The sequence below is a fragment of the Vanessa tameamea genome, chromosome 21, assembly GCF_037043105.1.
Source record: "Vanessa tameamea isolate UH-Manoa-2023 chromosome 21, ilVanTame1 primary haplotype, whole genome shotgun sequence".
Classification (NCBI taxonomy): Eukaryota; Metazoa; Arthropoda; class Insecta; order Lepidoptera; family Nymphalidae; genus Vanessa; species Vanessa tameamea.
Genome location: NC_087329.1, coordinates 1,509,490 through 1,525,195, shown reverse-complemented (window position 1 = coordinate 1,525,195; position 15,706 = coordinate 1,509,490). Strand labels below are relative to the sequence as shown.

Genomic DNA, 15,706 nt, shown 5'->3' with positions numbered 1-15,706 from the left:
ACATAACACCGGCTCCAAATATAATATACGAGTATAAGATAAAGATAATCGAATAATGTGATTATAACGTTTTTATCCAACCTTAAATAAATTGTGCATTTAATATAGATCAATATGGCCCTATACTGGATGTAGTGAACGTTGTAAGACATTCTTAAGTATATTTAATATCAGCATTGCACCCGTGCGAAGCCGGGGCAGGTCGTTTATAACATATACATATATACATACATCGCGAAAATGTTACACCTGTACATTTAACAATAGGACGTAGTTTTTTATTAATTTAAAAGTCACTCGGCCAAATGGAAATGATTTAATGCTGGCACCTTTTTACTAATAATTTCATTTCTCACAAATGATTAGAGAAGTAATCAACAGATTAAAAAAAAATAACTTGATGACAAGTTTCATCTGTTTTTAGGTCGTCAGAAAACAAAACATTTGGCACAACCCCAACCTCATATTTGAATTGAAAAAATACTGTTCAACATTACCTAAACTCCTGTCAGTTTATAAATTTGTTGAATTGGTTTAATGTCATTGCACTAATAATTACTTAAGGCGCACGTCGGCCTTATTTGGTTCATCTACAAATGTATTTAATCTATTCTCGTTTATTAAAATGGATAAAATTAAAAATGTTCACAAAGAGAGGGACTACTGAAGTGTTATTTTGAAAGAACTAACTCGAAACTCATGGCGGAACACGATCGTGAAATGTCCAAAAGTGCCATGGGACACTAATTATCATTATTGTAATATCTAACTCTCACACCCATCAAAATAGCACATCTCAGTAAGAAAAAACCTCTGTCTTGTCCATATCTACGATTCATTCATTCATTCATTCATTTTGTGGCTTTTATTTGTGCCAAAAATGCACAGATTATTTCGCTAATGTCACGTGCGATGGAGAAAATATGATGAAGATTGATCGGTACGGTCAAGATTACTGGCTCAATTTAATTTTGAAGGCAAAATAGTAGTAGAATGTTTATAGCCCATAACCTAAAACAACACAATAATAAATAAAATGAGATAAAAAATAATTGCTATTAAAATACATAAGTATAATCACAAAACAATTTACAGCTTAATCTTATAACGTTCAATATATTTACATAAAAAAATTACAAAGGGGACTAAACACAAACATTAACAAACATTCAAATGGACGAGGAACTATAGGAGCTGAGATTTTGACACATTGATAACGAATGTGACGTTAAAAATACCCGCCAATTTTTGTTTTCAATGTCAAATCAAAAAAAACAAGATGCTTCAGAATGTAAATATTTCGCTAAACTTCGTTATGATTTGTTACGAGTCTCGTAATCTCAAGAAGATTTGTCAAACAAGCCTGAATACTTTTACTGGCAGTGTCTTTAAACTCCCTATGCTAATACGATTAATAAATTATTAAACAAACATTATGAATAGTTATAATAACGCTGCGCTATTATTTGACAATAAGTAACAACTTTCAATTTGTAAGAAAGGGGTCCTATATATTATTTGATCACAAGATACTCCTTTATTTTTTCAATCCTGAGAAATACTTCTTGATCCGAGTAGGAATCGAACTCGCGATATTATATTTATACGTTATGTACTGTTATCCATTGATATAATTGAGCACCACACAGTGAGCAGATTACTGAGATAACAGAGATATGCTGTAATATTTTTACTATTTACTTCAGGCATCAAGATAAATTTTTCGTTTTATTTCGAAACGTAACACGCAAACATTTTTAACAAGTTCTCTGCATTTCATTAATCTACATTTAACAAATTATTGCGTTACTTAAACTTCAACATGTTGTAATGTATTCTATTCAATTCTTCTAAATTATGTAATATAATGTATAATTGTATGGTCTATGATTACAATCTTAATGTTTTTATTACAATAATGTTACTTTATTGCATATTTTGTAGGATCTTTTGATTCTTTTCATTCATTTGACACATATTTTTCCTTCTGTTTTATCGCGTTCACGCAAATCGTTTTGTATCTTCATCATCGTTATAATATCCTCGTCCAATGCTCGATGGGCCTCACTGAGCTCGATCTCTCAATACCCTTCTGCTGTCAGCCACTTCGTCACTTCACCTAACTGGAGGGTATCCGGCGCTTGCCGTATCGTTCGAATCGAAATCAAATTAATTTTTAATTTAAACTAACCATTATTTTTTTCGAGCAAAACATGTTTTTCTACCAAAATGAAACCGTGTGAACTCAATATCTAAATAATGTTGTAATAACATAAATTTGAAACAATTCTATTCCTAGCAGTTGACCCGATACAATATATATTATTTCGGACTATTGGGGGTATCGGATAATCTGGCCCCTGGCTCAGCCTACGACACCCCCTAAAATCCGAAATATCAATGCATACACAGCACATTTATTGCGCAAAATCTTTGTCAATGTATGCTTGAACATGCCATGACTTTAGTAGCTACATATGTCATTTTTAGATTACAAGATACTCCTTAAAGAAGTTCCAGGCTTCAACGGTTCGATGGTAGTACTCTAAAGCCACTCCGACAAATTACATCACACGAAACCGCTTTGAAACGTTTGACGTATTACGGCTGGTTAACTGTATAAAAAGGTGAGTATACTTCTGTACGCGCGTGAGAAGTTCTACTTCTTCGGCGTAATTAAAAATAGTTACGTACAATAATATTATAATAATCTTCTTATTAATAATTTAAATTTATATTATGATAAATATGATTGCTTCTTTTTTCACTCCAACTATAAAACTAACTCACAAATCAATACTAAACATTGACAACTTAACTTGCAATAAAACATTCATTGTAAAATAATACTTATAAGGCGTGAAGTTGTCTATTACGAGCGACTTGACACATACTTGATACTTACTTAACGTGCATTTAGCATTAGCATTAGCAGCCTGTAAATTTCCCACTGCTGGGCTAAAGGCTCCTCTCCCTTTGAGGAGAAGGTTTGGAGCATATTCCACCACGCTGATCCAATGCGGGTCGGTGGAATACACATGTGGCAGAATTTCGTTGGAATTAGACACATGAATGCATGTTCTAACTATTACTTTAATTTTACTTGAATTTCCGTTCGATTTTCAAATTTGTAACTCTCAAATTTAATCTATTCTATTAAACATAAGTAATATAAGTATTATTTAAAAATAAGTCACTTCTGAAGTTTTCTAAATAAAATATAGGTTAAATAAGGTATTATAATTATACATCCTGTCAAATTCGTAACGGACGCCATGTTTCTTATTAATGACCTCTTATTTAAATTGGCAAATCTTGAGCAAACTTTTTGGGATCTGATCACAGGTGAAGGCGCGTTTACACGTTATAACCACTTTCAAGAAACTGATACTGTATAATTGTTATAAATAATCAACGATTATAGTTAAGAATATCGTTTAGAAGGATGATTGGTTGGATAATGCTGTTCACTTCTATCGAATGATAATTCCCTATGATAGAAAGAGACATTAGATAAATCGAACAACCTATAAATAATGTTTCTAAGACTTCTGTATATTTTAATAATAGATAAAATTGTGTATCATTATTTATTCATATTTAATGTAAATTAATAAACCATTTTAGTTATTAAATACATTATTAGTTGTAATAATATTATATTAACGCAGTTTAAGTTTTATTAAAGCAATAGATAATTCATACAATTATTGTATTCAGTCATTAAAGTTAGTTATTTTATTACAACGTATGTCTATACTTTGATTAACCGAATCACTAATGAGAGCTTTCATCTTCACATTCTAATAAGATTTTAAATAAATATTCGAGTTACTTGCTCCATTAGCGTTGTACGTTTAAACGAATCATGAAAATCGAGTTAGCAATACATTTCTCAACCAGTAGAGAGAGGCGATACGAGGACAGTAATAGCTGACTGCTACAGCTGTGTGGATGTTGGCTGTATAACAAAAAAAAAAAAAAAACTATTCTCATTTTTAATCTGTGATCATCGGACTCATGTAAGTAACCTGTTCTATTATTATTTTTTAACTTATAATATTTATTTTAAATATAGAACAATTTTGTTTTTAATTCAGATAATCTATAAATTATTTTCTTTGTCAATTTTTGTTTCCTTTGCTAACGGTCCTTAGCTTGAACGTTTAAATAATATAAAAATACATATATACTTGCCTATGTAAAGTAAGTAAATGGGGTTAAAACGCATTTTTATACCCTTTTACCAAAAAAAAGTTCTTTCGTTCATATCAAATGTACATAACTATTATTACTCTTAACCAATTTATCTTTCTACCCTTTATTAAAGTTATAAAGTATAAAAAACAACAATTATTTTAATCGTAATAATCATTAATTTGACATTACTCATCACGTGAATATTATGGTGCTATAATTTCTATGTATTCGTTTTCGCTTCGGTCGTTTGTTAAAGTTTGAAATAGGAACTATTTAGTAATTTTTTTTTTTTTAATGTTACCAAATGTCAACGGTTATGTACTTTACCTATCACGTAAAGTATTACTTTACATTTAATTTAATCGAATATTTGCATTCTTAGTTTATTTTTTTCAACATATAGTGATTATTATGCCTTTGGTAATGATTGTAAGTTTTCTTCGAAATATTTTATGTATTTTTTTTTTCTGGTACGTATAGTTATAAAATATATAGTTGTCTTAAAATTTTATTAATTTTTACGTTTGTCTGGATCGGAAATGAAATAATCCGGCTTGAAGTATGAGTGAGCCATTATAACCACAAACACAAAATCCAGCTTCGGTGACCACGTACAATCATTTTTCCAATATGCTAACAATACTTCTGATATAGACATACAACAAAGAATTCTCATCTCCAAAACACTCATTCAATTGTCGAGATAAAACGCAAATAAACAGTTTCATATGTGTTGAATAGATGTTGCAATGTTTAGCAAGACGCGACGTGTCAAAATGTAATATATTTCTTAATACGTCGTGTGTTACATCTCAAACAATGGTCATTGGACAGCGTTGTACGGATGTACATATTTCATCTCATGCAATTAAGAAACCATATTTCAAATAATCATACTTTGTAGTTTTAATTTATAAGTCTGTCTGGATTGGTCATGTAGTTTTCCGGCTTTAATTATGTGTGGGCCAATATAAAAGGCAAATTACATCAAGAAACCCAGAGTATCGTCGCATTTTCCAGTGAACACGTACCCTCGTTTGGTCAATATGTTAGATTGTCTTCTGGTAAACTAAAACAAATCGTCATTACGGAACTACGTCCTGAGCCGTGTCGCGATCTCAAAGTAGACTCCCCCAGGACGGAGGTAATTCTAACAGACTACTGTGTATGTTATACGTTGAAATAATTTGTGTAATAATGTTAAGCCAAAACTGAAACACGATGAAAACAACGGTAAACATTTCATGTCATAATATACAGCGATTTTTGCGCGATGCGTTTTAAAAAAAAAACGATCGTTTTACAGCCAGATAGATAGCAACTCGTCGCGAGATTTTCCTGTCGAATTGTTTTTACATAAATTTCTATTTATAATTATTACTTTTGTCAAGACATAATTATGTAACATAGGTAATTCAATGATGTATTTAAGTAATATCGATCTTTTTTAAATTATATTTTTCATTTACTTTATTGAAATTTTTAAATTTCATATCGAATATAATGCTACTTAAAGTTCTGATGACGATGATTCCATCGAGCGGAAAATAAATAGTTAATCGAATAACTAATTTACATAGATATGTTAATAACAGACAAGTTAATTTATATATCCTGCATGGAAATAAACAAACACATACTAATACGACGGTATTTAATCTATTTTATTCTAAAGTAAAAAGTAACACCTGTAAATATTCCATTGCAAATTATTCTTGAGAAAAAGCAACAGAGTTTAAATCTCCAGACTGCTCCAATGCAATGGTAGGTGATTGCCATCCGAACCTTTCTTAAAAGGAATTAAATCAAGCTTGCAACGTTTGTCTGTTAAGATTAAATCTTACCACAGATAGATCCACTTCCTGCTATCCTTCGGAATTGAAATTTTAAATGTTGGTTCAGTTCCAATGGTAACACATTTTGTATGTTAAATGTTGGTTTGAGAAGGAAAAACAGGATTGGCTCCAGAGTCCAGAAGCTAAATGTTGAGAAGGTAACTCTCGTCAACAGCATAGATACGAAATTTAAACTCAAAATCACCCTCTCAAAACAATACAACCTTATCTCTTATCATTACTCCAAGTTAGTACGCAATTCCTCGATTCCACTTCTATCTATACGACTATTATATATGCAATGCAAATACTACCACATGTGTTTCTCCCAACCTGCATTGGAGCAGTATGATGGAATTAGTTCCAAACCTTATACTCAAAGGCAGAGGTGACCTTAGCTGAGCAGTGGGACATTTACAGGCAATGCAAATAAAAATATCTCTATCTCTCTGATGCTCTGAAGCTCTTTCACGGCCAAACCACTAAACAAATTTGTTATAAAACCACGACGACCAACCCCCTAAAACGCTAGCGAAGCCGCGACGACTATTAGTATATAGAAATAAAAATAAAATTTGGTATACCTTCTGTATAAGATACTTTTAAAATAGGTTTTCATGATTAATTTATTTTAAACTATACTTTTCCTACTTCAGCTGTCGTTTTATAGACATTGTTTATTGTGTAAGTAGTCTTGATACTTGTACATATAAATATTTAATAAAACCAATTATATTAAAGGTCAGGAACGGTACTGGATGCAAGTTGCACCGTGCGCCGTTAGGTGCATCGATCCCATCCTAATAGAGTATATATTTGCGCAAATCGTAATGCTTCTCGATTACTTTTATATTAATAGAATAATTTCGTATAATTCAAAAATTGTTTTTGTTCTATTTTTATCGAATAACATAAAAAAAGAACAAAATCCAAGCTAATTATTATTACAAAAAACCCTTAAAGTTTCTCTTATTAAAATGGTTGTTTCTTTTTTTGATATTAATATAATAAAAAAAATGCATAAAACAGTTTAATTAGAATTTATTTCTAATCCCATTAAGTTTCCTAAGCCAATTCTTCTCAAAAAATAACTGTAAATAAAATATAAGAATAAGCAAATCTAACTATAAAAAAAATATTAAGCTAGAGTTTGGTTACTACCAAAGTACTTTTACTTGGTGGTATTCAATGGTGGCGTTGGTGACTATTTACAATCAAGTGGCACATAAGCCCTACTGCATAAATATTTTCTTAAAAAAAACAAGTACCCCATCGCCTATAATCACTTTTTCAAAAGCACTATAGCTTATTCAAACGCGTCTTAGGTACATACATCCCTATAATACGTACATCCCTCGATAAACATTGTAAGTGAACCGGATTAATAACAACGATCATATTATAAATAATTACAGTTCATTTAATATTAAAATCACCGTATAAATGCCGCTTCGTAATTGATAAGCTCATGTTATTTTTACGCGCGTTAAATCCAACGAAAGCATTACATACGAAATAAAGTTCAATATTTTCGTTATTTTAGAGACGCGTTTTAATTGATATATTTTATTCTGCAATTTATATTTTATTATATTTTAGCGAATTCGAAAAGGATAAAGTGGCCCCGAAATGTGCCTAACTAGGGGCCTCGACGTGATTAATCTCCGGCCCAGTATTATAACATTTTCCGCGATAGGTATTCACCGTAGAGAATGACCTTCGTAACCAAAATCGGTCAAAACATCATATCTACAGTCCATATAGTTTTAAACTAAGTCCCATCCCGCCTTCTGGCCGTTTAACTCTTTTAAACTATTCAACGGATTTTAATGCGGTTTTCAGCAATAAACAGCGTGACTCAATATGAATTTTTATATGTATAATACATACATTTTATATTAGAGAAAGGCCGAGAATTTCAACTTACTTACCCGAAATAAAAATGTTTCTTTTTAAGTTTACTCTTCGACCTAAAAGTTGTATGCCCAGACGGGTTGCTTGGTTGTTTTGATAAAATATATTATAAATATACATATTGGACTTTGATAAAATATTTTATAAATATACAAATTTGGGGAAAACCGGTTATTCAAAAATCTAACTTTAAACCTGATAATATGTTCGATCATTGACTATTATGACGCCATTTTGAAGCTAACCACAACACAGTCTCAAATTAAAATAAATATCCACCTGAGTCACGAAAAACTAAGAGCCTTCAATAAGTATATAATTTATTGAGTTCTACCGCTCTAAGAACCATAAGCGTGTATAATTATATAATTGCATCGAGATATATCTTTTCCGTACACAAATAATTATAATAAAATCATTTTTTTAATTTAAACTCAATATATATTTTTTTTTTATATATTTTTAGTCAACAGCATTTATTATTTATTACTTACCTATATGTTAAGATTTAGACAAAATGTTTAAAAAAAAATCGATTTCATAATCGATTGTAATAAGTTCGTTAAATATAGCAATATTTACTTAAAAATGGAGTATCTTACATCTCCTACAATCATGAAACCGTCAGTAGTCACTTTAACATATTTTTTGGAAGTGACGTTACATAATTATTTATTACGTTTGAACAATCAAAATATATCCTAATACTTCTCTTAAGACATAACAGAAAATCATCAAATACATAAAACAAGTGCTTGTAAAAGTCTACAGGGCCAATCTATTACGGATAAAAAACGTTCTCGATTCTATTTCACATAAATATAAACCTCAGGTGCCGGGGTCTAATCCTACTAAATTAGCGAAACTAACGTTTATTGCACGATATTCTATGCCGATCAAACTTCCATCGATTACTTTTTGATTCGATTGCGATAAAGTAACTATTTGGTAGTGGAATTACCCTAGAGTCAACTTTAAATAGAAACTCTTTAATCATCTATATTAATTTAAATTGTCATATTTTGTAGCTTAACCTTATGAACGAATTTCATCTGTTTTTGGTGCAAAATATAGTAGAAATTGGTTTTGAATGGAATGTAGACGAAGCCAAGGTAATATATAACGATTAATATATTATTAATATAAAATATATGCTTTGTATAAAATTTACATTTTATAATAGAACAGAATATTTTATTAATATTACAAATAATTTCCATAATATTGACAATTACGATGAATATTCACGAATTTATTTATGTATATGGTAAATCTGATCGTGCAAGAATTTATTTCGGGCAACACTGACCGATGATAGAAGAGAAATCGAATTAAGTTTTTTTCATTTGCATGCAAAAATAACATATAGAAATTTGCACCAGTTTTCTGACCGATCGAAATAAGAGTTGTCCGAATAACCTTAAACTTTTAGAATAAAATTATCATTTTCGCATTAGAAAGTTTTTACCAGAAAATAATTAAGTTTTAGACTAATGCATTTTTGTAATTTTTGCGCGGATAAAGCCGTAGATTCAGCTAGTTTATTGTAAATTACTCCTTGCAATACTTAAAGTACATAAAAACAGCGTCAGAATATTACCATATATTTAAAAAAACAACGCCATTGGTCATAAAGAATGATTTATTTTTCCTTTTTCAAAAGTAAATGTTATAGATTTTACATTCGTTACGTAACTCTTTCTGACTGACATATAAAGGAAGGAAGCTATATCATCAGAAAACGACAATATTGTCCTGTCAGTGTTAAATAAAAGTTTATTAAAATGTTTCACCTCAACTGGTCCTATTAAATTAAATTAAAAAAAAGTTTTTTTATTTAAACTAATGTCTTAGTGCGCATTCGCATAGAGGGTATTTACAGGAGAGTTTTTAGAGCTGACTGACTGGGCAATTCTACTACTATTTTTTAAACACTATCGCAAACAAATCGAAAGGTAACCTTTTCCTATTATATAAATACAACGATCCAGTTGCGATTCAGTCGAAGTTGGATCGAAATCGAATCGGGTTCGTATCAAATCAAATCAAAATATACTTTATTCAAGTAGACTTTTACAAGCACTTTTGAATCGTCATTTAACAAACTATTTAAAGTAAAGCTACCACCGGTTGGGAATGCAGATTCTGCCGAGAAGAACCGGCTAGTAACCATTTAATTAGTAGAAAGTTAATAATTAGTAAAATATATTATGATTAGTCGAATTTGTAGAATTGGTCCGCAGGGTCGATTCTACTGAGATATATTTCTGTGAGGAAAAGATTCCATGAATATTTTGTCGGATCGATCTTATTACTGAATTTTGAATACGATCGTGTGTGTGAACTCGTCTTATGTTCTCGGACCGTTGTGTGCATACAGCCTTAACGTCACCGTACATCAACGAAATACCTATTACTTCGGTATAGGATTCTTCAATATTGAATGATGAAATAATGATTGGCTAGGTACCACATGTACGATTAATTTAAGGTCAAGGATATAAAATGTACGCAATCCGTCATTCATATACGAAACATAATTGCTATCGTATTTGGCAACATAAAACTTTTACTAATCTTTATTAGTTTTACGTGACACTGTACGGTTAGCAAAACGACATATTTTGCGTTACACTTTTTATAATATTTTGCTATCAGTACTCCTGTTGATCAACTTACTGTAGTATGGACAAATAATAAATAGTTAATAATTTTTTTATACCCATTGATATACTATGATGTTTATCTAGACTTTAAATATTTAGTTTTTATTATTTTTAAATAATTTGTCGCTTTATAACTTTGACAAACAAACAGAAATCATTATATTATATTGACTCGCATTTTAGGGGTTTTATGTGTTGCTTGTCAGGTATTTTCACACCATATCTTTATAAATGATACCCTATATGTTATTTTGATGTATCAGCTATATTATAAAGTTTCATCGCAATCTATTCAGTAGTTTTTGCTTGAACGAGTAACAAACATCCATACATACAAACTTTCGCCTTTATAATATGCCAAAACTAGCATATATATAAAATATATAAAATAGAAACAAGTGGAGCTTACACCTTAAGAAGATTACTTCCAAAACATTTAAGAGAGGGGAAATATTTATAACGTTAAATGAAAGATAGTCGTACAAACATTTAAAGAGTAAGTTACGATGTATGTGTCCAAATTTTGAATAGAGTTAATCGTGTCATATGAGGTATGAAAGGGCTTTATTGGCACAAGCTTAAATAGATTTTTAATTATTTTTATGATGTATGAATTCGATTTATGACGCTGAATAAAAAAAAACCTCTATACTTTTTTGTAAGTATACCTATAATAATATCTAGGTACCTAACAGTTTGCACTGTTATGCATACCTGCTTAAAAATAACCAAGACTATTTTTGATAATATATACTATAATTTTTATTTTAATATGCACCTATAAAGTCGTACGGATCCTCCGATGGGCGAGAACGACTCGCACTTGGCCGGTTTTTTAAATTTATATAATGTCCTCCGAAGCGGGGCTAGTAACATTATAAATGTAAATGTTTTGATCTTTATTACGGCTGATCACAAAAAAGCTGGACAGTTTTCTCTATCCCCATTCAGCTGATCTGGGCGCTCGCTGGGCTGAGCCGCGGGCGGAAGCTAGTATTTAATGTAATGTTGATGAGATTAATGGTACAATATTATTAAAACAATGACTTATTAATATAAAATTAAACAGTAATCAATATTAATTTCAGTACAATGAAGATAAAATCGGAGCTACTGACGCAACCGACGGAAGAGTTATCTAAGGAAATAAGGATCGAATTGAATGAAAATATCAATACAAGAGACCGTGATCTAGCCGCGATCAAGGAATGGCTCAGGAAAGAACCACATCTGCCTAACGAATGGGGTAATTTTTGAAAAATTTTAATTTAAAATGTTTGATAATTTAAAATTTGTATATTTGCATGTATGAGTTCCCTTGAACTCCTTAGTTTGTTGTGTATTTGTTGGTTTCGTTTCCTGTTTTAATAATCTCACACACACAACACTCACACCAAGGACCACGTTCGCGCGTGTGGTCATATTACTTTACTCGAAAGAAATATTTTTTGATGTTTTAATTTTTTTATTAATATTTTTTTTTTCTTCTTTAACTTTCTGTAACTGTTTTAAGCTGGAATGAGACGTTAATATCTATAACACATACCCAAACCGAAACTGCCGTTATCGTTACTGAGATTTTAAGATACCGATTGCAACATTAGGCTGAGTTTTTATTATTTTTATTGTTATGGTTGACACAGTTCTCGTTACTAGATTTATAGAATTAGAGACAAAACGTCTTATATCCCATGGTTTATTTGCAGTTCATAGAATCGTTCCTCCTTCTTGCAATTTAAGTGTTAATCAATATTGGTACTGAAACTAGAAACAATACTATGATATTACGGTCACTTGGGGCTCATTAAATGCCCATCGAATCAATATATTCATCAATATGCACAGGAATATTTTTGTTAGATGAATGGATAATATTCGTTTCCGTTCTTATAGAGGACAATCCTCTGATGACGTTTCTCCGTGGGAGCAGTTTCTCCTTGGAGAAGTGCAAGCGTAAGCTGGACATGTACTTCACAATGCGTGCCGCTTGCCCGGAATTTTTCACGAACAGAGATGCTTCAAGCCCTGCGTTAAGAGAAATCCTTAAAAGTAAACTGTAAGTATCACATTTTCCTTCCCATTTTTTTTTGCAATAGTAAGTAGTTTTTAGAGTGCTTTTATTTTCGGAAGTTACTTGGTTGTTGTTTTGCGAGCTCGTCTGGGTAGGTACCAGCCACTCATACATTGTACCGCCAAATATCAATACTTACCATTGTTGTGTTTCGGTTTGGAGGTTGAGTTAGCCAGTGTATTTAGGCAGTCACAAGGGACATAACATATTAGTTCCCAAGGTTTGTAGTGCATTAGTGAAATGAGGAATGATTTATGTTTTTCACAGTATCAATATCTCATGTGTAGTGATGACTTCTTACCATCAGGTGGTCCATTGGACCGTGAGTACCCATATGACATAAAAAGTGTCGTGTCAGAATCAACCAGGTTTCTTCGACATTGGATTACTTGATCATTGAACGGCTAACTTAAAGGCTACGGACTTCTAGCACCCAAGTTCAAATCCCAAATAGGTCCAAAAATGTAATTTCTAAAAAAAACGTATTTTCTGTTGAGAAACTGAGGTACCTTTACCTTGGAAAGCATGTAAAGCCGATGCTGCACTTGAAATCTTTCCGATCCACCAACCATTATTGAGATATAGTGTATAAAGAGCCTTAGTCGTATAAAATAATATGATATATTTTTACGTCATTGACGATTTTTGCGAGAACTCAAGAATAGACGGATGTATTCATCGATAGAAGTGTTGTTTATTTTAAATAAACGACGTCATCAGTATCTCGTACTATTAACATAGTTATTGTTGAAATATAAAGACCAATATTGATCTTAAAAAATTAACACACGATAAACCATATCACTAACCTTCACTTCTTGCAAGAGTAAGTTCTAAATCAAATCCGAAGAGTCCATTTTTCAATGTCATATCGGTTATACAAGGTATTTGGATATTAAAGCAAAAGCTACTGTAAGTGATGTGTGTTAAGATTGATCTTCAAGAGACAGCCTCCGAGCATGGGCCTTCATGATTCAAGGACGTGTGCTTGCGCATAAACTGCGTAATCTTAGTAAGCAATATGGATTACGTAAATATTTCAAACGATTTCATTTTCAATATTTATACGTCTATGACATCACACATTGGCAATATACTAACATAGTAAATATTACTTTTGTTTCAGTCATTAACTTTAATAGCTCGAATCGATTATCATTTACAAAAAGATAATTTTATAATTTAACTTCTGTATATATTCTATCAAATCAAATATAAATAAACTTTATTCAAGTAGGCTTTTACAAGCACTTTTGGGTCATCATTTTAGAGAATTCAATTAAATGTAATAAATAACAAGAAACTAAGTAGTTCATGGTACGCCATTCGATGTCGAGACGAGTCGATATAGAAAAAGTTCATTAGTTTTCTATGTTGTCTTGGGTCTGGGTGTATGTGGTACCGTCGTTACATCTGATTTTCCATAACACAAGTGCTTTAGCTACTTACATTCGGATCAGAGTAATGTATGTGATGTTGTCCAATATTTATTTATTTATGATCGAATAACTGTATATAATATATCTTGTATGAAAGTCAAGAGGTATTAGCACGACGATTTTTAAAATCTAAGTATATATTGTACGCTTATGTACTAAAGAGAAAAAATCATACACACAAACAGACACGAATAGGTTATATATTGATCTTAAATAACAATATCCGCTTACCGTGGAAGTGTGTATATTAATTGTTTATATTTATAAAAAAAAAATAACGAATCACATACATATATACGTTACAGGCGTTGCTTGCATTAAGATGAATTAAGTATTATTATTATAAGTGTTTTCTATATTAATAATGAAACATATATATCAATCAAAAGTTAATGTGTCCAAAATGTGCGCAATAAGAGGAACGATCGTTAAAAATCAATTAATATAAATTCGATCACAAACAATATTATACTAATATTTATTTCTATAGAACACAAAGGAAATATTGTATCGGAAAATAACAAATTTTTTTTTTTTTTTTTTAATTCCAGTCAAGGCCCAGCCTTACCAGGGGTCACCCCAAATGGCAGACGAGTCACAATATGTCGTGGTGAGTTCTTAGCTTAAAACGGCCTTGTCGTACAACTTTCACAAGTTGATTTCGTACTTTCGATATTCGATACTTAATGTCGGACGGATTTCGTTACTGGAACCTTCAAGCTCTCATTAATTTGGATATTTCTTTCTAAGATACAAATATCAGACTATGACAAATCTCGTTTCTGTTACGTTAAAATTAACTGGATGTCACTGGATATAACTAGATATAAGCGGTTAATTATATTATGATGCATTTCCACATAAATAATTGGCAGTTTCTGCCAACTGTTGAAATAATTGCACAGCACTTTAGAACGAGATTCATAATTGTTTACTTGATAGGTCTTTGTTACAATTTTTCTAGACTGTTTAAGTTAATAAGAGACATATTATCACTAACACGCTTGCGGGACAAGTTGTTGACGACAGTAACCTTTGTGGAAACACTATTAAATATTTGAGGACCACTCAGCTAATCACGCCCTCAAATTGAATGAGTGACGTTTGAGAATACCATTTAAATTTAGGTGCTACTCAAAGTTAAGTTGCGCTCAACTGGGTGTTTGATTTGAGGGACGTTTCAGTATTCGGCAGTAAGAGTCATGTTTAAATTTGTGACATAACTGTTGAATTGATTTAATTCCTCCATTAATACAGTAAAAATTAGACCATGTCTAAGCTTAAATTTTAGAATTGATTAATTTTAAATTCTGATTTAAGTAAATAAAAACAAAAATAACTAATTAAACACAAGCGACGACTATTAAAACGATAGACGATATTAAGTTTCCTTTAGACTCTATTGATTTCCGGTATCTACATCATATATACTAACATTATAAATGCTAAATTGCTCTGCCTGTCTGTCTGTATGTTATGCTTGTCTGTCTGTATGTTATGCTTTCACGTCCCAAACACTGAACCGAATTTACTGAAATTTGGTATCAAGCAAGCTTGAACTTCAAGGAAGGGCAACTTTTT

The 15,706-nt window shown here is 31.1% G+C and overlaps 1 protein-coding gene across 3 annotated transcripts in view; it reads left to right on the top strand.

The window, feature by feature from the left end:
• The window catches only part of LOC113396880 (alpha-tocopherol transfer protein-like), a 171,000-nt gene that overhangs the window by 149,333 nt on the left and 5,961 nt on the right, over positions 1–15,706 (top strand). The window contains exons 1-4 of one of the 3 annotated variants that reach the window (XM_026634949.2): positions 3,906–4,022; positions 11,704–11,861; positions 12,509–12,671; positions 14,677–14,735. In XM_026634949.2, the coding sequence (XP_026490734.1) occupies positions 11,708–11,861; positions 12,509–12,671; positions 14,677–14,735 (376 nt within the window). In that variant the 5' untranslated portion in view covers positions 3,906–4,022; positions 11,704–11,707. Of the gene's footprint in view, positions 1–3,905; positions 4,023–5,334; positions 5,345–11,703; positions 11,862–12,508; positions 12,672–14,676; positions 14,736–15,706 lie in introns of those variants that run through there. The other 2 variants (XM_064218307.1, XM_064218306.1) reach the window with 2 other exon arrangements.